General features: G+C 36.9%; 2 protein-coding genes across 5 annotated transcripts; both read right to left on the bottom strand.

Annotated features, from left to right (window-relative positions):
• Positions 1–2,742: 2,742 nt before the first annotated feature.
• On the bottom strand, positions 2,743–12,070 carry LOC132092456 (ankyrin repeat and SOCS box protein 2-like). 4 transcript variants are annotated; one of them, XM_059498695.1, is made up of 11 exons: positions 11,922–12,069; positions 8,561–8,837; positions 7,406–7,525; positions 6,584–6,753; positions 6,331–6,486; positions 5,918–6,163; positions 5,646–5,817; positions 5,442–5,492; positions 3,543–4,104; positions 3,288–3,441; positions 2,743–3,199 (listed from the first exon to the last, which is right to left on the bottom strand). In XM_059498695.1, exons 2-11 carry the CDS (start codon positions 8,827–8,829, stop codon positions 3,054–3,056), a joined length of 2,046 nt encoding a protein of 681 aa, XP_059354678.1. In that variant the 5' UTR covers positions 8,830–8,837; positions 11,922–12,069; the 3' UTR covers positions 2,743–3,053. The 4 variants fall into 4 exon arrangements, with proteins under 4 accessions (XP_059354678.1, XP_059354679.1, XP_059354680.1 ...); XM_059498696.1 differs by lacking the exon at positions 11,922–12,069 and adding an exon at positions 11,470–11,488; XM_059498697.1 differs by lacking the exon at positions 5,442–5,492 and having other exon boundaries at positions 11,922–12,070.
• A 1,414-nt stretch (positions 12,071–13,484) lies between these two features.
• Positions 13,485–19,867, bottom strand: LOC132092440 (ankyrin repeat and SOCS box protein 2-like). The gene is made up of 10 exons (XM_059498674.1): positions 19,772–19,867; positions 19,258–19,503; positions 17,477–17,599; positions 16,835–17,004; positions 16,596–16,751; positions 16,271–16,516; positions 16,027–16,198; positions 14,604–15,183; positions 14,266–14,419; positions 13,485–14,143 (listed from the first exon to the last, which is right to left on the bottom strand). Exons 2-10 carry the CDS (start codon positions 19,494–19,496, stop codon positions 13,992–13,994), a joined length of 1,992 nt encoding a protein of 663 aa, XP_059354657.1. The 5' UTR covers positions 19,497–19,503; positions 19,772–19,867; the 3' UTR covers positions 13,485–13,991.
• Positions 19,868–22,102: the final 2,235 nt, after the last annotated feature.

Below are 22,102 nucleotides of genomic sequence, written 5' to 3'. Positions count from 1 at the left end.
TTTACTTTAGTAGTACTGTCCTCTTTCCAGACACTAGGGGCAATCGGACAATTTGTAAGTTTGGGAGTTTTAACTTCGCTTGCTCAGTTTGGATGCTGGTTTTCTGAAGTCACCTGAAGCGTGCCAACTATAGCCTACATTGTGATGAAACAAGTACCGGGAAACAAATGAATTGTGTACATGAAGGTGACATAGTGATTTATTTCATGATTTTTAACACTTGTCTGACATGCACAAAATTATATGATGTAGCTAACAAAAAAGGTCCCCAGTTTCATCCCATAAATGTCATTCACAGGAGGTTTGGTGGCCATTCGGGATGTTTATGATTTTTGCTTTAAGTTCTCTTATTGTCATTTTATTTTACTTTTAGGCAAACCAAAGAAAACTACGGAAGAGGATAAGGTCCAAGCAATAATAAAAAAAATAATAAAACCATCTTAAAAAATAAAGTTGTTAAATTTTTAAAACAAACTAGTTAAATTTCAAGAAAAGAAGTTGAGCTAAAATGTTGAGATTAAATTGAGAATAAAGTTATGTTTCATAAAAAAAGTAATTAAATTACGAGAAAAAAGTCATTAAACTGTGAGAAAAAACTTGTGTCGTGTTAATTTCTTCTCGTTGGACTGTTATTCAGCATCTGCAGTGGTGTGGGTCAGAGAGTAATGCACTGGGGAGTAGCATATGATGGGATCGACTGGGTTCGACTGGCTTGCTTTTCTTCCTTTTCTCATCACATTTCCCATCAGAAATTTGGAAATCAATTGCATAACGAGTATTTTTAGAAACTTTGGCTATGTTTGTCATGAGAATCCAACTCTTTAACAGTGTAAAGAGCTCAGAATGCACTTTAAGCAAATGTTTTAAAAAGTAAACTTTTCATAAAATGTAAACATTAGGCTACAACATACAGTACACAGTGGTTCCTGTAACTATACAAATCTAAAATTAAAAATAGCTTTTCAACAGATGAGAAGATGAGGAAGTCATCACTTGATCAGGTGCATTTGATCAAAGTCCCTTTAATAAGGCAAGTCATGTCACTTGGCGGCCATCTTTAAAATGCCTTTTTGTCCTGTCTCTTTGAGTGGGGAAACATAAATTCTCCAAAACTGTTTGCCAAGCTTACAATTAAGTTTCATATTTGAAATCTAATCTATTGAAATCTAAATCTAATTTTATTGTAAGGTCAGGTGTGATGATAAAAGGCCATGCACAGACGACTGAATTTTGCAAGTGTTGTTATGGAAATTCATATGAGGGACGAAATGGGGACATTTGCAAAAGTAAAAATACAAAATCAATTGTATAAAAAACTGTACACATAAGCATCAAGTAAATTCCTTAATACTTTTAACACATTGCTACTATATTGCAAAAACTAAAAAATACAATTTTCTGTAACCCGTGTCATTTTTGGCCCCTATAGCATTTATTTTTTATTTATTTAATAATCACATTTTGTTGCGTTGCAGACTGAAATGAAGATGGACACAGTTTTTATTTTATCCAGCTGTATTTAATAAGTGCAACTTATAATATCCAAATGAAAGATATAACACTAATATGTCAAATTTTTTTAAAAATATAAAAACAGAATCTCTGAGTTGGAAAAAGGATCACCCCTTCCTAAAAAAACTTGTACACCCAATCACCCTTCTCAAAGGCACACAAAGCAGCAGCATTGATCAGCTGTGGTCTTTTTGATGAGCTCAGCATGAAAAGAGCTTTCCTGGAGCATTTCTGTCCTTGGTAGTGCAACTGAAGCAAACAATATACTGTGGGTGGCAAGGCACTGTCAAAAGATCTCCGGGATAAAGGTGTGGACAGGCACAAGTCAGGAGATTGATTAAAAAAACATTCAAATGATTTATCAATGCCTAGAAGCACAGTGAAGTCTATTATTGAGAAGTGGAAGGTTTTTGGCAAAACACAGACCCTCCCTGGATCAGGATGTCACTCTAAACTGTATGAAAGAGCCAGGAGGAACTTGCTCAGAGAGGCGACCAAGAGTCTTACAGCAACTCTGAAGCAGCCTCAGGAATTAAGGACAAGGAGTGGTCATTGTGTGCATTCTCCACAAATGTGGCTTGTATGAGAGAGTTGCAAGAAAAAAGCCACTCACGAAAGGCCACACGCAGTAACGACTGAGCTTTGCCAAAACCCACTTTAAAGATTCTGAGGCAGATGAGACTAAAATTTTATTATTTGGCCTCAACGCCAAACTATATCCTGTGGAAATCCGATTCAGCTCACCATCCAAATAACAGCATTCCTCCAGTAAAGCATGGAAGTTGTAATATCCTGTTTTTGGGGTGTTTCTCTGCAGCAGGGATTGGAGCATTTGTCAGGATAGAAGGAAAAATGCATGTGGCAAAATACCGTCAAATGCTTGAGGAAAATCTGCTGCCCTCTGCCAGAATGTTGTCAGTGGGAAGAAGGTTTACCTTCCAACATGACAATGACCCAAAGAGGAAAAGGTTAAAAGAGGAAAAGGTGAATGTCCTTGCATGGCCTAGTCAGAGCCCAGACTTAAACCCCAATGAAAATCTGTGGAATGACTTGAAGACTGCAGTCCACGAACGGTAATCATCAAATTTAACTGAATTTGAGCATTTCTGCAAAGAAGAGTGGGCAAATATTGCAAAGTCTAGATGTGCAAAGTTAATAGAGACAAATCTCAACAGACTAAAGTCTGTAATTAATGCAAAAGGTTTTCAACAAAATACTGACACAAGGGGGTGATCATTTTCCAGCTCAATGATTCTGGTTGTTTATTTTTTTTTATAACATGTCGGTGTTATATCTTTCACTTGGATGTTATAAGTTGCACACAGTGAATACAGCTGGATAAAACAAAAACTGTGTTAATTTCAGGTAAATGCATTTTTATTATAATATTAAGCAGTACATTTGTGCAAAAAATTGACCCAGACAAAAAGAAATTTATTCCATAATTTTAGCTCAATGCAAGCTCTGCAAACAGAAGTATATGATTTTCTAATGGAATTGTTCTCTCTGTGTTTACTAAGAGTCAACATTCAAAAGCAGGCTTAAAAGTCTTGCTTTCGTTCTTGATGATTTAGGAATTTGATCAACCTTGGAGCAACTGGAAGCTTCTGAATTTTCTTCAGTCTCTTGATCCCGAGCAGCTTGCGGATTTTCAGTCTGCAGAGCTGCATGAGTGGGCGTGGAGGCACTGCAATCAGAACCAGCAAATGATACACAGGTGACTGAAAGCATTTGCATATGTGAATAATTTAAGCAAAGGGTATAGGTGCACATACTTGCTCTCTCTTTGATGCACTGCCACTCATGGAAACTGTCCAGATGTTCAATGAGTCGTGCACACAGTTTCACATGCCCAACATAATCAAGCAGCACGTCTATAATCGGTCCTGCCCAGCGGGAGACGTGTTCGCTAGAGATCACCTCACAGAACTAGTAAAAAGTGGTGTAAAATGTGGTACTGCTAACATTATACAAATTTACATTTCAGAAATAAATATTACACTAGTTATATGTGGCTTCAGGCCACTTACCTGAATACAAGTCTTTTGTACAGCTTCATCTAAATCATATCTTGGATTACACCTAGTTTTTATAGGTGGATGAGGATTGCTGCCATAAACACAATTGAAACATGACAAGGCATCGCAGCCATTATCCATTAGATACTTCAGTAAAGTCAGATACTTCATGCAGAACATAACACTGGCTGGAAAGGTAGTTGGGTGAGTTGGGATGTAGGAATTGACATTAGCACCATATTCAACCAGCAAAGTCACTGTCTGGATGCAACCCTGCCTTAGGGCCACTAGGATTGGGTTGAATGTGTCCAGGTTTGGATTAGCACCAGCCTTCAGGAGCATGGTGGTAGCATTGATGTTGTTGTTCATGACAGCAAAGTATAGAGCTGTGCTGCGACGATCTTCATACATCATAGAACGACCCTCGGACAACGTGGCATTGACATCAAAGCCAGCCTCGATCAGTAACTCAAGAATATCGTTTCTGTTGCGCTCCGCTGCTAAATGGAGGGGGCTGATACCTGAACGCCTCACTCTGGCCTTGCTTGTGGCTGGGATCAGCATGGATATGATACTGAAAATGAGAAGTTTTGTGTTCTTGAGTGCTAGTGTGCTTGCTAGTGTACACTAAAATACTCTTGAATGTCATGTTAGAATGGGACCATTAGGGTGAAATGGCGTTATAAGATGGAAAAAATAATTTTTTGATAAGAAGAAAAGCTTGTATGTAGTGATTAGCAATGATGCAATGATAGAGAAACAGTTCTAGCTAGGGTTGGGAACCGAAAAGTATGGAAGAGGACGTGCTTTTTAGGGGACATTGACGCAGAACAAGATTTTATATATTGCTGCACAGCATTTTTTGTTTATTTTTTCTATATAAACATGTTTGACTATTGTAGCGTGTTTTTTTGCAGCGTCTTGCACATACTGCATTCTAAAAATGCTGTGCTCATGTTAAACATAAAAAGATGTTTTGAATGTGCCACAATGCCTCTACGGAATCTACAAGGCGCAAAAGACTACAATGCGAATAGAGTATTTCGATTTCCAAACAAATAATTCAATTCTTTCTAGTGAATTAAAAACATACAGTGTAGTGTAGTCCACTTTTCTAAATTAATGACTCAATAATTTCTTTTTTTTTGTAAATCAAAAAACAACATACTGTATTTAGCCTGATTCCCTTTAATAAGTTAAAGATACACCTTATGTGCTAAGCCGTTTTTTTTTTTTTTTTTTACTTTAACATTTTAAAATAACTGTCATTGGAGCTGTAAAGTAATTGAAATAGTTAAGAGGAACGATTCCCATCCCTAAACATGTCAAGCTATAAAGAATTATAGGTAACACTTTTGAATAATGGTCCATTAGTTAATGTTAGTTAACTACTTTAGTTAACATGAACTAAGCAAGAAAAATCCTTCTACAGCATTTATTAATCTTAGTTGATGCTAATTTCAACATTTACTAATGCATTATTCAAATCAAAAGTTGTGCTTGTTAATATTAGTTAATGCACTGTGAATTACCATGAACTAACAATGAATAACTGTATTTTCATTAACATTAACAAAGATGAATTAATACAGTAATAAATGTATTGTTCATTGTTTGTTCATGCTAATTAATCAATTAACTAACATTAACTAATGGACCATTATTCTAAAGTGTTACAGAATTATGCTATGGGATGATTAATTTTACTGTTAGGTTAGTAAAAGACCATGCACACAATAAACTAGAAGAGTTAAAAAGACTTAACACGTATGTCAGAAGAAAGAGCACTTATCAGAAATTGTATTTTTAAAATAAAACCAAAAAATACCCATTTGCTCCTACTTGAGTTAAAGTTACAGGATTAGCACCCTCTAGCCACAGCACTGCTCTTAATCACCCATTGAGACTTACTTAGTTGCCCTGACAATTTTGTGGGTACACCCGAAAGTAAGGAGGTCTTTGCTGAAAATCAATGCGAGAGCATGAGATGTACTAAGCCAAAACTCTTAAGAACCAATGGCCTTTGCATATAAACAAGTTATGTATATGAACTGTGACCTGAGGAAATTCCTTCCCAAGCAAATTCATTCATTCATACAAATTCAGAATGCATACCTATCATTACCATGCTGGGCAGCTATATGAATTGGCAACAGTCCTGTTTTGCCTGGCTTGTTGGCATCTGCATTTTGAGATAGAAGAAACTGTACAGTGCCCTCATGACCATTTTTACAGGCCTCATACAGTGCTGTGGCTCCATCTGCAGCCTCGCTGTTGAGATCGGCACCTGATTGAGGTGGGATGCATTACGTCAGATGCAATACATCACAAAGCAACAGTGGAACAGAAAGGGAAATAACAGACCAAATGACAGTGAACGATTTTACCATTTTTTAAAAGCATGCGAAGTGCATCCACTTTTCCACTTTGGGCGGCCACAAAGATAGGAGTGATTCCGTACATGTTGGGCATGCCGACTTTGGCTCCAGCTTTCAACAGCATCTCACAGATTTCCACATTGTTCCTGCACACACTCTCATGGAGAGCGGTCCAGCCTTGAATACAGTTCTTATTCACAGAGGCGCCATAATTCAGTAACATGGCAACCATTGTTGGGTTTTCCTTCTCACAAGCTACAGATATGTATAGAAATGATCAAATTTCCATCACACCACTAAAAGCCACATTAAATCAAGAGCAGAACAAAATATATATTTTTTAAGAATTGATGTTTTTAAATGAAATGTTGTGGGTCGAGGCTGGTAATCCAGGCCAGATAGATAGATTGATAGAATATTACCTTTGTAAAGGGGAGTCTCCCTATCCTTATTGGTAATATCAGGATCAGCTCCTTTCTCTAGAAGACACTCCATACATGCAAGATGTTCCATTACCACAGCTATCATTAAAGCAGTCTGCTCATTCAAAGTGCACTGGTTGATCATCCCAGGTTGAGCTATGAAAATAGTATTCATGAACAAAGCCAGAACAATCTGTTACAGCTCGGCTTAATAAAGTTCAATGGATTTATTTTTTAAATGAGTGTGCACTACCTCTCAGGAGAATTTTAATACATTGATCTTGTCCATAATATGCCGCCTCGTGCAAAGGCATCCATCCATCTTTATTTGGTTTAAGAAGGTTGCACCCAGGTTGCTTAACCAACAGTTTCACTGATCCTACATCTCCTTCCAAAATGGCCTTAGCAATAGGATCAAGCTCCCTAAGGAAGAAATTTTTTAACATTTTATTTTGATGCATTAAGTGTTGCAGGTGAGACGATTACATATATTAATATTTCTAAGTTTGGGCTCTTTCGCATCACAACTGTTTTCAGCATTGATAATAAGAAATGTTTATTGAAAAGCATATCAGCATATTAGAATGATTTCTGAAGGATCATGTGACACTGAAGACTGGAGTAATGACTGCTGAAATGTCATCTTTACCATCACAGGAATAAATTAAATTTTAATACATAAACAGTTATTTTAAATTGTAATATTATTTCACAATATTACTGTTTTACTGAATTGTTTATAATAAATGCAGCCTTAGTGGGCGTGACATTTTTTTCGAAGACTAAAAATTCTTACTGACCCCAACATTTGAAATGGTAGTGCATATTTTGTGCAGTTGGATTAATGTACTGCACACTGGCACTGAAACACATCTACTTATGCATAGCTCTAGAATAATTAGTATTTTATATCATACATTTTTTAATTACATTTTACTACAAAAAAAAAATATATATATATATATGTATATATGATATTTATTTTAGTCTTTTCAAGCATAGAAAGAACCACACTTTTCTTACATACTAATGAGCACATTATATTGTATTGTCATGTAATTGTGCAATCACTCACTCTTCAGGCACATGGGCAACTTGCAAACTTCCATCATATTTTCGGTATTCCATCATTCGCTTGCCATTACCAGTAACAAAGTGACTTACTGAATTTACATCCTGTGGACATATTGTTACTCTTTGAAAAAAAAAAAAAAAAAGATTTTAATTCATATGAGTCTATTTAATGCTGCCTCAGATCTCTAACTATTGCACAATCCTTGGACTTCCACTGAAAGGGGATGCGATCATTTTCAGAATTTCTGTTTTTTATTAAATTACCTACATGTTATCATTGCAATTAAACATAAATCTACTACTGTAACACTAGTTGAAGAGTTGACAATGTTAGATTACAGGGGAAATTTAAACAAGTGGATTGGGGCACAGCAAAGGATAGTGTTTCTATTTTTATGCATGGTGGCATGTAAACTTGAACAACTCAGGTTGCTCCTCATTCTAGTCTTGACCTTTAAAAGAAGAGGAACAGGTGTGAAGCTGTTGTGTCAGCCATCAGAGAAGGTGCGGTAGGCATCTCAAAGTGATATTGTTACTTTCTCTGTGAGAATTTTTTTTTGTCGCAATACACTGATGTTAATGTTTTGATCTTATGTTTTACATGCAGTCTTGATAATTTTGCATAAAAAAAATAAAATAGATATCTATTTAAAAGTAAAGGTGTAGCTTGGTGTAAATTTGGCAATAAACATGTTGCAAATCTGTGCAGATATTAACTGTAACTCACATTTTTTTAAATAGACTTGAAAGTGCACAACCCAAACTTATTCATAAACAAAAACATTTTATTATTAACACGATATTGATGTACCATTTTCATGGTAATGCAATGTCTGATTCTAAAAAGGGTTTTAAAGGATGAAGTTTTAGATTTTAAGTTTTCAGTTGATATATAATTTCTATTTATTTCTTAAGTGTTTATTAGAGGAAAAACGCAAAGGTCAGAACTCCTGTTATGATGGTGCACTCTTGTCATAAATTAATTACCTTTCCTACATAATTTTGAACAAAAAACACTATTTTAAAGTAAGTATGTACTTAGTAAAGGTTAGTGTGAGTATGATGTGCTAAGCACTGGTTATTTTAATACTCACAGGGAGAGTTTGTTTTATGACGGCACCTCATTTCATTTTGAATGATGCACAGCAAACTTTACCTGGGTGGATTTGCGGGACACGCTGTCAGTTCTGGTTGTGGCTGGGGAGGATATGATGGTGGAACTTGCCATCGGGCTGCTGGCCTGTTTGGAGCAATGGGGGTCTTTGAGCTTTCAGTGCCTGACGCAGAGTTGTGAGTATCAGCAATGCTCCGCTCAATTGCCAGCTGCATGAGCTCATCTTCAGACAGGTCGCTGTAGAGACTGTAGTCAGCAAAGTCCATGTAGGTGTCTGTTGTACCTGGCATGGACACATGGGCGTCTGCCATGTTGGATCCTGAGACAATCAAAACAATCATCAGGCCTACTTAATGAACCTACTGGACTAACATCTGTTTGCTTGGCATACTAATCACAGAAAACTATTATTGCAAATTTAATTAGCTTACTTGATTAGGACAGACAGCTAATCTGACAGATTTCTGATTTAAGGTGTTTGATTTATGGTCACCTAGACTGCATTTCTGTGATAAATACAGTAAAAAAATAATAATAATATCATGAAATATTATTACAATTTAAAAGGGTCATGAACTGCTTTTTTTGTTTGTTTTGTAATCTTAATGCAACGTTTGAATAGGTGTGGCTGATTGTAGACTCAGAAGTAAACTCTCCCACTTCTTTGATTGACTAACAGTTTTGTATGTTTGACAGGCTACATCCTTCATGGACGGACACTGTGTGATTTAGATTAAAATGCAAAAAATATCTGTAATAAAAGACAAAGCAAAAGTGACCATGTAATAAAACAACATCGTGCAACATTACTGTCAGATTCAGTATTGACTTATTCGCCATTGGTGGGAATGCCCACAAAAACGTCACATCTGTTTATGCCATGAGGGAAAACAAACCATTTGAATTAATGTGCAGAGACCTTATTAGGTGCTTGATCTTTACTTTTTGTGAAGATTTCGATTGATTTCTGCTTGGTGCAGTGCCGAAAAGTTGCTGTGTGGTGTTCTGTACCTCTAATAAGTAAAAAAACCTGATCTGAAGGTGTATATGACTGATAAACCGACGGACTACTGGAGGTAGCACTGAGCAGGTAGCACAGATAGTTGTTTTTTTCGTATTTTATATAATAATTTTCATGTTATATATTTATGTTACGGAATGTATTTGTGAAAATGATTAGGCAGCCACTGCACACACCACATAGAATAAAGCTGCGCATTTTAAGGCACTTCAGTGGACCTGTTTTGTCAATGTTACTAATATTTGTTATATATCAATAATAAAATACGACAGGCTTTTACTCAAGTGTTTATCACTCTATTAAAATTAAGCAAAGCAAAACAAAACGTCAAATGTTTACTTTTCACAATCCGTATCGTTCTCGCTTGTAGTAAGCTGTCTCTTGCTCTATTAGTTAACAAAAAATGTCGGGAAACGACACCTTTGTCCACTCCGTTGGGTCGTGTGTCCAGTCACAGATACCGTACGGACAGTCCGACCCAATACGGATCAGTTTGTATACATATGTTACTCTGTCGAGCAGCAGAAATTATTTTATGTAGGCCATTCTGAGTCTACACCATGCTTTTCCAATGAGGGGGAAAGGACTGTTATGCCCTACGCTATCCCCCAGATAACTCAATCCAGCCAAAACAATCATCAACAACAGGTGCATTCGAAAAACTGAATTATGATCCTGATTAGCGCGATGATATCATCTTGGATGTGACATTTCATTTCGCGACATACGAAGAATGGAGCCCAGGTGTGAGTTTGTCCTGCTCTACTTCACAGTTGCCGAGTGAAAGGGGAGTTTTATAATGACAGGACATGCATTTATACATCACTTTATTCAAAAAGAAGAGCCATTCATTCCGCAATCTTATGTCTTTAACCTATTTCATTTTCGGGGTGCAATCTGATCATGTTTACATGCACTCTTAATCGTATTAGAAAAGGAATAAACCACCCCCTTCAAATTTCATTCCGATCGAGCTCAATCGGATTGATTAAGGTGTATAGCCTTCATGAAGGCTTTTCAGTCTGATTGAGCCTTGGTTGCATTTAAAAGAAGCCAGTGCTGGCTGCTCCAGGACAGTTCTGAAAACCACTGCATTTTAGAGACATGCTCTTAAATGTGACTCATAACAAATACTTGCATCCTTTAAGGCAGCTTTAATCACCATTGGTAACTCCATGACTTAATTGACGACATAACTACGGCATGCTCGTAGTTTCATTTATGTTATTATGATATAGCTCTTTAATATAATTCAGTGTGCACCGCCGTATTCGTGTAAGCATTTGAAGAGCACAAGCTATGACGAACACAGTATAACAGCTGACAGGACAGGAAAATTTTTGTTTTTACTGACATGGCCTGACAACCTCTCATCTGACCGCAGTTCACTGTTGGTCTATTGAAGCTTCCTTGTCACTTGTAGCTTCTCTGTGCTCATTAACAGCCCCTGGCACTGAGGAGAAGTTGGAGTGTGTGTCTGAAAAGTTTCCTGTTTGATGTGGTGGTTAAGACGTTCTGTGTCTAAATTACCTCAATTCTTGTCAAGAAAAAGAAACAGAAGCACTAGTTGCGAGTGCGATGGACAACCCTAGCTCCACCCCTGCATTAATTGTGTTACTGACAAAATAATAATAATAATAATTGCATGTGTTACACATTAGTGTAAGACATGATACACTTTCGATGGTTGTAAAATTAATACCACATATAAATATATTGTAAAAATAATTTTTTTAAATGCTTTGTGTGTGTGTGTGTGTGCTGCTTTTCCCCCCAAGCCTCATTGGGAAAAGTTTGCATGAAAAAAAAACTGAAGAGTCTGTCACAAGGGACAAGGAATTTATCCTTTCTATGTTTTTCAGTTGTTTAGTCTTAAAGGGATAGCTCATCCAAAACTGAAAACTGTCATTCACTTCATGTAGTTTTATACCGGTATGATTGCACCAAGATCTTTCAAAGAGTGTTGGTAATCACTGACTGTATGGATAGAAAAACAAACAAACATGTAAGACATTTCTCAAAATATCTTTTTATAGAAGAAAGTCATACTGGTTTGGAATGACATGGGGGTTAGTAAATAATGACAGAATTGCAATTTTTTGGTGAATGATCCCTTTAAGTTTTCATTCATGCCTCTGTTTTAGCATATAAAAAAGATAGTACAATTACAACTTTTGTAAACAGCAGGTAAAGGTGCATAAAATAAATAAATATAAAACATAATTTTAATAAAACCAAAGAGTATGAGTCAGTACCAATGCTGAACAAAATTATATTAATCTCTCAACATTTTTACAATATTAATGGACCAGTGTATACTTGACCTTCATCCAACACACTCTAACACAAGCCAGAATTAACAACAAAAAATAAGCTACTTACCACTTCAAAATGTTTTTCTTTTCTTTTCCTCTTCCTTAACAACGTGTCAGATTTCCAAACAGAAAAGTTTGTTTTGTTTATCCCAATGTTGAGTGGCACACTGGACACTTGCTCGCACTGGGACCTGTTTAGCTCTCTGCTAAGAGAGGTCTTTAACTGTCACCCCACACCGACTCTGGGTACACGTGATATGCAGTGTGCCAAGATCACCCTCTTAGCTATTGCTGTTCTTGAGAGGTTGCAGACCTGGTGTAGATTACGAAAAATATCTTTGAGCTCTGGTGCAGTGAATTGTGATTCCAGAAATATATTTGCTGAAAATACCCAATAAAGAAGATTTCTTGATTGAAGTGGATTTAGAAAGATAATAAAAAATAATTTAAGAGTTTAGTATGTGATTGTAAATGATGGTTGGACTTCCCTTCATACACTGGCTTTATTAATTGAAGCTGTTTGCGTGTAACAGGGTTAAATTATTATGCTGTTTTTGCTGGGTCATGTTACAAGTGGGTCAAGGCTACGAGACAAACAGTACACAGAATAGCACTCTGTGAATACCTTATTCTTTATTTATAGATAAAGCTATTAAGTTAAGGTCAAGTGGAGTTAAGATAAAGGTTATACACTTGTTTAATACTCTTTGTTTGGCCTGATGTAACAATGAGCCCTTTTTACTTACCAATGTGTATAATGGCTGAATAATTTGACAACCATAATCAAATAAACAAGAGGGTTGTGTAACAGACTTTTGCATTTGTGAGACCTTGTTTCATTATAAGGTCTTCCAGGGGTCAGAAAGAAGACACCTCTGTGTTTGTACAGACACCAGTGGAGATTTAATGTTCTCAAAAGAGAAAAAAAGAAAACATCTCGATTCTGCTTGACATTTTTAAACAAGTTTGGTTAAATATATAGTTTTAAAATTAATTTACGAACAAAATATGGTTAATTTATTTCTTATTTAATTTTATTTATCTATCTCTCTCTTTTTTCTCAACAGGATTAAAAGTTCTGAGCTAGAATATGTGGCAGAAGTTATATTTAAATGTGTTTGGCTTATTGTCTAATTATAGTGCTTATGTAAACTGCAGTTAGCTTGATTCAGAATGATATAAGAGGTCTTCTTAAGGGATGTAAATGTACACTGATCATAAGACTTACGGTGGTCCCCAATTAAGTTTCACCTTTTACCTCTAAAGGCCAACTCACACTGCACCCACAGATGCCAACAAACATCAACAGACATGTTTGTCAGATTTTGTCTGATTAGTGTGTGACCCCCTGATGCCATTAGCTGGTGTTGGTCGCCCCTTGTTTTCAATGACTGAACATGTTGATGTTTGTTGGGTCTTGAATGCCTGAGAAGTGACATATTGTACTTTCTCAGCATTGGTATGTGCCTGTTGGCACAGTGTGTGAATTGGCCTTTGTTTTTCCTGCAGCTGTTGCACTTTACCCCGTTGCTTATTTGAGGTTTATAAAAGCTGTGATTCTGATGACCAGCTCAGACTTCTCTGTCATACAGCAAGACCAATAGACTTTCAACAGGCTTGAATAAAACTGTGGAGATGCAAGACTTTTATTTTACCCCAAGATCACAGAGACTGTCTCAAGCAAACAGAAAACACCACACATTTAATACTACAGGAGTTACACAAAACCCTAAGCTCAAATTCTGCTTAGAATCGGACAAGTTGCATCACTGTTAACTAATTTACAAGAACAATACAGTTTGTCTTCATGATATTATAGCAGAATTACAAAACATTACACTAAACATATTTAATCGTTTAATGCACAGTTTAAAGACTAGAAAGATTGAGTCACATTATAAAAAGCTTTAGTGTGCAATCTAGTTATGCACCTTTTATGCTCTATGTATACTATGTACATTTGAATATTATTTTATTTACATGAATTGAGAATAATTACCCATACAAACAGAAATTAATTCTGCTAAATTATTTTCAAATCTAAAGCTTTTTAATCTACAATTCATTAAATTATGGTTGTAACAAAAGAATTCAAAGCAGCATGTTCTGTAAACATTTAAGAATGGCATGCCATTCATCACGGAATATCTTCAAATGATTCTTGTTCATAACTCAAAAACATGATTAGTCTTTCTGGTAAAGGAAGAGCACTGATTTGACATAGTCTGTGGATGCCCAGTCGTTGACGAATCTTGAGTCTGCACAGATGCATCAGTGTGCAAGGAAGAACTTAAATAGAGAGTGCTTGGGTTTCAGTTTTTCATTTGTAGTTCCATTAACGTGTAAAAATCAATTCAGTTTTCAGATGTCAATAATCAGCCAAATTAAGAGTTTATAAAGAATATTCTTACCTGATCTTTCTTTAATATGGGCCCAATCTTTGTTGCTGTCTAGGTATTCATTTATTCTAAAGCAGAGCTTAACGTGACCCACATAGTCAAGTAATGTGTTTATGATGGGTCCCACCCAGCAGCTGACTGAGGGAGTAGAGATGATCTCACAAAACTGTAAAAAAAAAAAAAAAAAAAAAAAAGAATGCATTTTATTTGAAAGCAAATAGTAAATGTACATTGTAAATGTACATATATATATATAATTGTACATATATATTATATTTTCTACATTTTAATATAATATTATGAAATATTATTTTATTTAAGTTATTTTGACTGGAAAACAAAATCTATACCTCAACACAGTATTCTGATGCTTCATCATTTAAATAATACATTGTTTCTCGCCCATTTCTTGTCCATTGTCCTTGTTTAATGGGGGGATGAGGATTACTGCCATATTGACAGATAAAACATGATTGCGCATCGTAGCCATTGTCCAGTAGGTACTTCATCATCAACATGTACCTCAAACAAAAAACCAAAGCTGCCGGGAAGCTGGTAGGATGAGTTGGCAGCATGGCATTGACATTAGCACCGTGCTTCAACAGTAAGGCCACCATTTCCATACTTCCTATCCTTACAGCCACTAACAGGGGGTTGAAAATATCCAGGTTTGGATCAGCACCGGCTTCTAACAGCATAGTAGCTGCCTCAATGTTGCTGTTTGCCACAGCTGAGTACAGAGCTGTGCTGCGATGATCTTCATACATTTTTGACCAATCATCGGACATCTTCGAGTTGACATCATATCCAGCATCAATTAATATTTCTAGGATGCTATCTCTGTTATTTTCTGCAGCAAAATGAAGAGAACTGATTCCGGAGCACCTCACTTTGACCATGCTAGTTCTAGGGATTAGCATGGCGACAATTCTGAGTAGAATAAGAAAGAGAGAGATTTATTTCTTCATGAATAAATCAATACTTGATTAAAAAAGAAAGGATAAAACCATGCATATGAACCTTACCAAACACATATGTACTGTAAGGGATAAATCTAGTGACAATGACTGGTTGACTGTATCTTTCTACTGATTACACGGCTACACACTAAATAAATAAATACTTGGACATGGGATACTAATTTGATATGAAATTATTTTATAATTTTACCTATAGGTTGTATTGTGATAGAGTTTCTGCTAAGAAAAACTAGTCCATTACAATGTACAAAACATGATAATATTTGTTGAATCTATCAGTTCACAATATTTCAACATTATATTTCTTCTAATAATCACTGTTAACAGTAGAATTTGTAGTGAAAAACTACATTTCCCATGATACTGCAAAGAAAGCTTCACCAATCAGAGAATCACTACAAGCGAGTCAAAAGAACAATTTTGCGCTAGACCTCTCCCATGAAGGACTGCAAATCTCCTTTTGTTCTCAAAATACTTGAATATATATGCATATTTTGTAATAAAAATATTTTGTTTCTGTATATAAAATCATCATCTTATATTTTATGTCATTTGCAATGCTTCATGGGATTGTAGTTCTTTCCCCTAATTAAGTACACAGACTTGTGCCTTTGTGTCGTAGTAAATGTTTAAAAGTTTGTAATGTTGTGCTTCATCTTATAGCTGTTATTTTTTGCTCTATGGTCTACTTTGACTTTAAGACCACTGAATTCTGTGATTAAGTATTTCAAAGAGCTGTGTAATAAGGAATCATATGAAATTAACTGTTATATACTGTAGTAGGCCTACTAACCTGTCATGGCCATTCTTTGCTGCAACATGAATAGGAAGTAATCCAGTTTTGTTGGTTATGTTAACATCAGCGCTTTTTGACAAGAGGATCTCAACAGCTTTAGCATGACCATTCTTACAGGCCTCAAACAATGCGGATGCATCATCATTTGCCTGGGTATTTACATTACCCCCTAAATAATAGATCACTAGATTAATGCTACTAGAATAAAATTAAGTACTTAATTCATTAAAAAAAATCTTACCTTTATATATGAGGTAGCTAAGCACTTCAACAGAATTACACTGAGCAGCCATAAACAGAGAGTCAATGCCATAAATATTTCTGGCGCACAGCTTTGCCCCTGCTTTTATCAACATCTTAGTGATCTTTAACTTTTTGTTCCTCACTGCTTCATGTAGTGGAGTCCCACCTTGAACACAGGCTTTGGTTGGTGAAGCGCCAAATCTCAAAAGAAGCTCCACTATAGCTTCATTAGCTTTCTCGCATGCTGTAAAAATCAAGAGGGATTGTTCAGACCTCTTCCTGGTCATTAGTTATTGAGAGATATATCATGCTAAAATGTTTACCTTTGTACAATGGCGTCTCCCACTGGTTATTTGCAAGGTTAGGATTAGCTCCTTGCTCCAAGAGGTGCTCGACACAAGAAAAATGCTTGCGACACACAGCCAGCATGAGCGGCGTCTGACTTTTGTTTGTTTGTTTGTTGATTGTTTCTGGTTTGGCTGTGGGAGAGATGAGATACAGCTGTGATTTTGGAGAATGTGATTCTGGACTGGACATAATAAGAAATTAATTCATTCATTACCTTTGAGCAAAATCTTAAGGCACTTGACACTGCCATAGTATGCAGACTCGTGAAGTGGTAACCAACCATCTTTATTCGGTTCATTGAGATTTTTCGATTCGGAATGAATGATGTCTTGTAGCGCTTTTACATCCCCTTTCCAAATGGCAGAGAGAAAAGGGTCTATATCACTGGAAGAACAAATATGCAAACAAATCTTAAGAGCAAGAATCTGAAGAGTTACATTCTTATGCCAGTAGGTGGCGATAAGTGATGAGTTATGAACAAGCCACTTTGACTCATTTGTTCAAAAACATTAATTCCATTCAGGAAGGGAACCATATGTTGTGTCATTCAGAAATGTGGAGGGAATATTATGGCTATATTGTGTCTGAACTGTAAGTTAATCAATATTAACCTGGGCTGCATTTTCAGAAAGCATCATAAGCCTCAGAACCATTGCCACCAGTGGTCTCTGCGTTCAATTAGCTCACAATGCTTTTGAGTAATGCACCCTGTTCACTGAACTGTACAAAAGCAATAGGACTGTCACACAATCATTCTTTTGGTCTGAATATCAATACGGCTGTGACTAATCAGTCGTTGATATTCACAAAAACAGTACTCACACACAAATTGAGTAAAATTTGTCTTGCCACTCACTTCATATACTCCACTGTGACCTGCAGGTTTCCATTGTGCCTTGTCCAAGCAATCACCTTGTCTTGGTCCTTACTGAAGATACGATTATGAACATTTCTGTAAATGTTTGCACTCTTTTTCTCACTGAAAGGAAGGCAGCAACAAAAGTTTATATATATATATATATATATATATATATATATATATATATATATTTGCAAGAAGCATAATAATAATAGTGATTTACATACATCATTGATTGATTACCTGATGCACTGTTAAAAATAAAGGTTCTTTTGCATCTATGGTTCCATGAAGAACCTTTAACATCCACGGAGCCCTCCCTTCCCACAAAAGGTTCTTTATAGTCACGCATGTTTTCGTAATTCTTCCGCACAGAAAAAGTTTAAAGTGAAACTACTGACATTCTTTTCAAAGAAGACCGCATAATAAGATATGATATCTACTTGATGTGATTGTGAGGAGGGACGATACGGAGAGAGAAGAAAAAGAGAGAGAAGGGATGCGTTCATTCAGAAATGATCATCCTGTTCTAATTCACACTATATGCCATTATCAAGAATGTCTGTGACTTTGCAAAAACCAAAAAAAACACGTTTTTATAGCCCAAAAGCATTAATTGCATGATGAAGCCTATTTGAATACAGTTAGAATGCCTCTATAATTTACATAATGAAAGAAAACACCCCGTGTGAGTTTTTTTAAATATATTTTTATACCTTTAGGATAGGATATAATTAATATAACACAAGAATCAGCACGTGTGCGTAATCGCAAATGTTAAATTAGTTTTATACAGCAGCTCAACAGACAAGAAATTAATTGAATGAGTTAAATTTTTCCCATTTTGCAAATGAAATAGTTCCAAACAAGGAGCTGAGCTGTTGTGCATTTCAGAACAATACTGCGATGTATCTTTCTTGAATGAATCTGTTTTTGAACAAATCCAGTGAGCCAATTATTCAGTGATCCATTGATAAAGACAGTCAACTTGGTTCGATTCGAATCAGCAATTTTGAAAGAATCGTTTGATTGAAGGATTCAGTGAATCATTCAGTAAAACAGACACTTACTGGCGGTTTTAGTGTCATTTTTATTTGTCCATGACAAGCCTAAACCAGCACAAAAACACATTAAGCAAAATATTAATAATTGTTATTGACAAAAATACCCCCATAAATATAAGATCATTTTTGTCAATATCACACACTCATAAATAAGGGGCATAATTTAAGTAATCTAGAATACAGACACAGAGATTGTGTGTGTACATGCATGTGTGTGTGTTTGTGTGTGTGTGTGTGGATGCTTTGAAACTTTAGACATTGTGAGGCTATTTCAGGCCACACAAGGAAAACAGCTCATAAACCATAGTTCATTTAATAAAGCTGATTTTTTTGTTAAATAAAATGTTTAAAAATTAGACAAATGTTGTAGTGATCTATTATCACAGGACCACCCTCCCCACCATCCCAATTCAACCACTGTTTATAGTGGAAAAAGATTCTTAAGATTTTAAAAACTTCTTCAAACTAATAAATAAATCGATTTAAGAACTGTTCACTGAAAGTTTCTTTTGGTTCTTCTATGGCAGTGGTGTCCAAACTGTTCCTGGAGGGCCACTGTCCTGCAGAGTTAAGCTCCAACCCTAACTGAACACAGCTGAAGCAGCTAATCAGGGTCTTCAGATTCACTACAAACGTCAGGATGTTAACCCTCAAGGAACAGAACTGGACAGCAATAGTATATGGCATTGCTGTGAAACGGGGGAAAAAAATCACCTGGGAGGGTTTGCTGGGGTAGGGTTGGATGGCGGTCCTTGTGTAGCTATGGGGTCAGCTGGCTGCATGTGGGCATGCACTTGTTGATTCTGCCATGGAGTTAAATTTGTATCAGCTAGACTTCGTTCAATAGCTATCTGCAACAGCTGTTCTTGAGACAAGTGTGCATAGGGACTGAAGTCCTCAAGGTCTTCTTCGGTTGTCCTTGAAGCAGCCATTGTCACCCTGGCTACTGCCATTTTGCACCTGATTGTAAAATGCTCACAAATTAGAAAACTAATGAACATTCAAATAACATAGTTCTTATCAATTACACAAACTGCCAAGACAATAAATTAATTTTAAAAAAAAATTAATTAAAGCAGTTATTTAAGATATCAGGTAATTTTCTTGTTTCTGCCATTGATCAGTAAACATAAAAAAATTCAGATTTCAATTGTACAAAAGTTCCCTTACAAGTCCTAACATCATCACTATAATTCATAACTGCTGTCATTGAGAAGTTCACACCTACCTTTCTACAGTATATCAATAATTGTATGTTGAATGTGGTTCATTTGGATCTTCTCCTTTCTCTGTACAGCAGTTGATGCTGTGTGCTTTATGAAGAGTCTTTGAGAGGTCTTGATTATATATCACGGAGTAAACAAACTGACTGCCTTATAAATATATTTGCTTAGCTTGCATATTATTCATTAGAACATGTCTGACTAAGATGTGACATGACCTTCCTTGCAAATGGGTTAAGAAACAGGAAGAGCAGGGGATCTGTTGTAAAATTGGTCAAATCACTTTTCCCCTGAAACTAGAAAACAACATTTAACCCTGAATTTCTATAAAAAATAATGTGTAAATGATAATGATGGTACAAATCTTGCTGCACTATTCTGTATTATTTCTTGTATCTAGTATGGAACATTAAACCTGCTAAAATACACTATGCTGTAATTATTGACTTTGTGTCCTATAATGATCAATAGAGCTTCCTACACACTGTTTTATGCTATACCATGCATTATTTACATAAGTAAATATCATTATGTGGTCTGATGCTTGTGACCTGATATTAAGAGACAGCTGTCTCTGAATGCTGGCGTGTGCTAGAAACCTCTCTGTGACACAGTCAACATCTCAGATGTTTACATTTCATACATCTTGTTCTATTAAATGACTTATGTGTTTTCATCTGTAGCAGTGTGGCAATGAAGGTCTGGAGCTTCAAAATAATGCAAGTAAAAATTAAAGCTGAAGGTATATAATCTAGACATGTTAATAATGCATGTTTGATCCAAAGTTCTGGATCCAGTTCTGTCTGTATATTGGTGGAATTCTATGTACACAAGTTCTTTGGTTTTGTCTATGCTTAGGAGCTGAAAGTCTTATCCTTTAACACACCTTAAGGTTAACACATTCAGAACATCACAGCTTTCATAGCTCTCATTGACCAAATTATCACATTGCTTACTTCATTATTGGCAGAATGATGTATTATTTATTGATTCATTTATTTCAGTAATTAATAAAATCTAAATAGTCATTCACTTATACCATAAGCGGTTTGTGTCGTGTTTTATTTTTTTTGTTTTCTCACTCAGGCTGAAAGAAATGTGAAATTTTTGTCACGCTGTCAGTCTCTGTTTCCCTGGGTGTCCACTAGTGGGCTCACTTCCCCTTAGGCACTTCACCATAGGCACTATAATTCCTCTAGTCTGGTCCTGTCTTCACAGTAATTGCACTCCAGTTAATTGCACCTGATGCAGGCAATCTATTGTCATTAGCCTCCTTATAAATACCTGTCTTTCCCTGTTGTTTGTATGGAGTCCTTACCCTTCGATGTTCCTGTCTTCTCGTTCCCGAGATTCTCCATTCCTCACATTCTGAGTTCCCGTTCCGTACCGTTCCCTTTTCCTATTCCTTTCTTGTTTGTTTGTTTTTGTTTGGACTGCATTCTGGTTTTGACCCTGGCATGTCTGACAACGAATTTGGATTATCCCCAATAAACATACCAGCGATTGGATCTCTCGTCTCCCTGTGTTTCACTGGTGCACGAATCGTTACAGAAGGACTCCATCCAAAGAGATCCAGCGGTATGTCTGCTCCAATTTCCTCCCCAGCCATCAAGCGGGAGAAGAATGGCTTTGAGGGTACTCGTCTGGTAGTGTTCCGTGGAACCAGGGGAGGTCGCTCAGGAGTGAGCAATCGAGAGGAGGTCCGGCAGCGATCTCCACTGTGGCCTCCCGTTGACCCGGGGTTCGGATGGGAGCCGCCATTTCCCCATTATGGACAGAGAGGGGAGAGGAGGCGCAAATCGGCTGAGCCAGCGCTGCTGTGCAAGATGGCCGCCAGTCCAGTGCCGCTGCACAAGATGGCCGCCAACCCAACGCCGCTGCGCAGCATGGCCGCCAACCCAGCACCACAAGGCAAGATGGAAGCCAGCCCCACACCACAGCACAAGATGGCCGCCAGCTCAGCGCCACGAGGCAACATGGCCGCCAACCCAGCACCACGAGGCAAGATGGAAGCCAGCCCCACACCACAGCACAAGATGGTCGCCAGCTCAGCGCCACAAGGTAAGATGGCCGCCAGCCCAGCGCCACGAGGCAAGATGGACGCCAGCACAGCGCCACAGCACAAAGTGGTCACCAGTCCAGCGCCACGGTGCAAGATGGCCGCCAGCTCAGCACCAACGCCCAAGATGGCCGCAGAGACGTTTTTGGATTATTTCTCCATGCTGTCAAAAAAACCTAGAGATTGCCAAGACTGTTCACATCACGTCTGCTGAGCCAGTACCACAGTACAAGATGGCCACCAACCCAACGACACTGCACAAGATGGCCGCTAGCCC

This window comes from Carassius carassius, chromosome 18, assembly GCF_963082965.1.
Source record: "Carassius carassius chromosome 18, fCarCar2.1, whole genome shotgun sequence".
NCBI lineage: Eukaryota > Metazoa > Chordata > Actinopteri > Cypriniformes > Cyprinidae > Carassius > Carassius carassius.
The sequence above is the reverse complement of the archived record's forward strand: the minus strand, read 5'-3'. Positions and strand labels throughout refer to the sequence as shown.

What these genes read in the sequence shown, in the direction of transcription:
- LOC132092456 (XM_059498695.1), bottom strand. Translation starts at nt 8,829, where the DNA reads ATGGCAGACGCCCATGTGTCCATGCCAGGTACAACAGACACCTACATG. An exon ending in TCGCATGCTTTTAAAAAATG is followed by an intron (nt 5,818 to 5,917) that starts GTAAAATCGTTC and finishes CACCTCAATCAG; the next exon opens with GTGCCGATCTCAACAGCGAG. An exon ending in TACAAAAGACTTGTATTCAG is followed by an intron (nt 3,442 to 3,542) that starts GTAAGTGGCCTG and finishes ACTTTTTACTAG; the next exon opens with TTCTGTGAGGTGATCTCTAG.
- LOC132092440 (XM_059498674.1), bottom strand. Translation starts at nt 19,496, where the DNA reads ATGGCAGTAGCCAGGGTGACAATGGCTGCTTCAAGGACAACCGAAGAA. An exon ending in GCAAAGAATGGCCATGACAG is followed by an intron (nt 15,184 to 16,026) that starts GTTAGTAGGCCT and finishes TATTCTACTCAG; the next exon opens with AATTGTCGCCATGCTAATCC. An exon ending in CCATATTAAAGAAAGATCAG is followed by an intron (nt 14,144 to 14,265) that starts GTAAGAATATTC and finishes TCTCTATTTAAG; the next exon opens with TTCTTCCTTGCACACTGATG.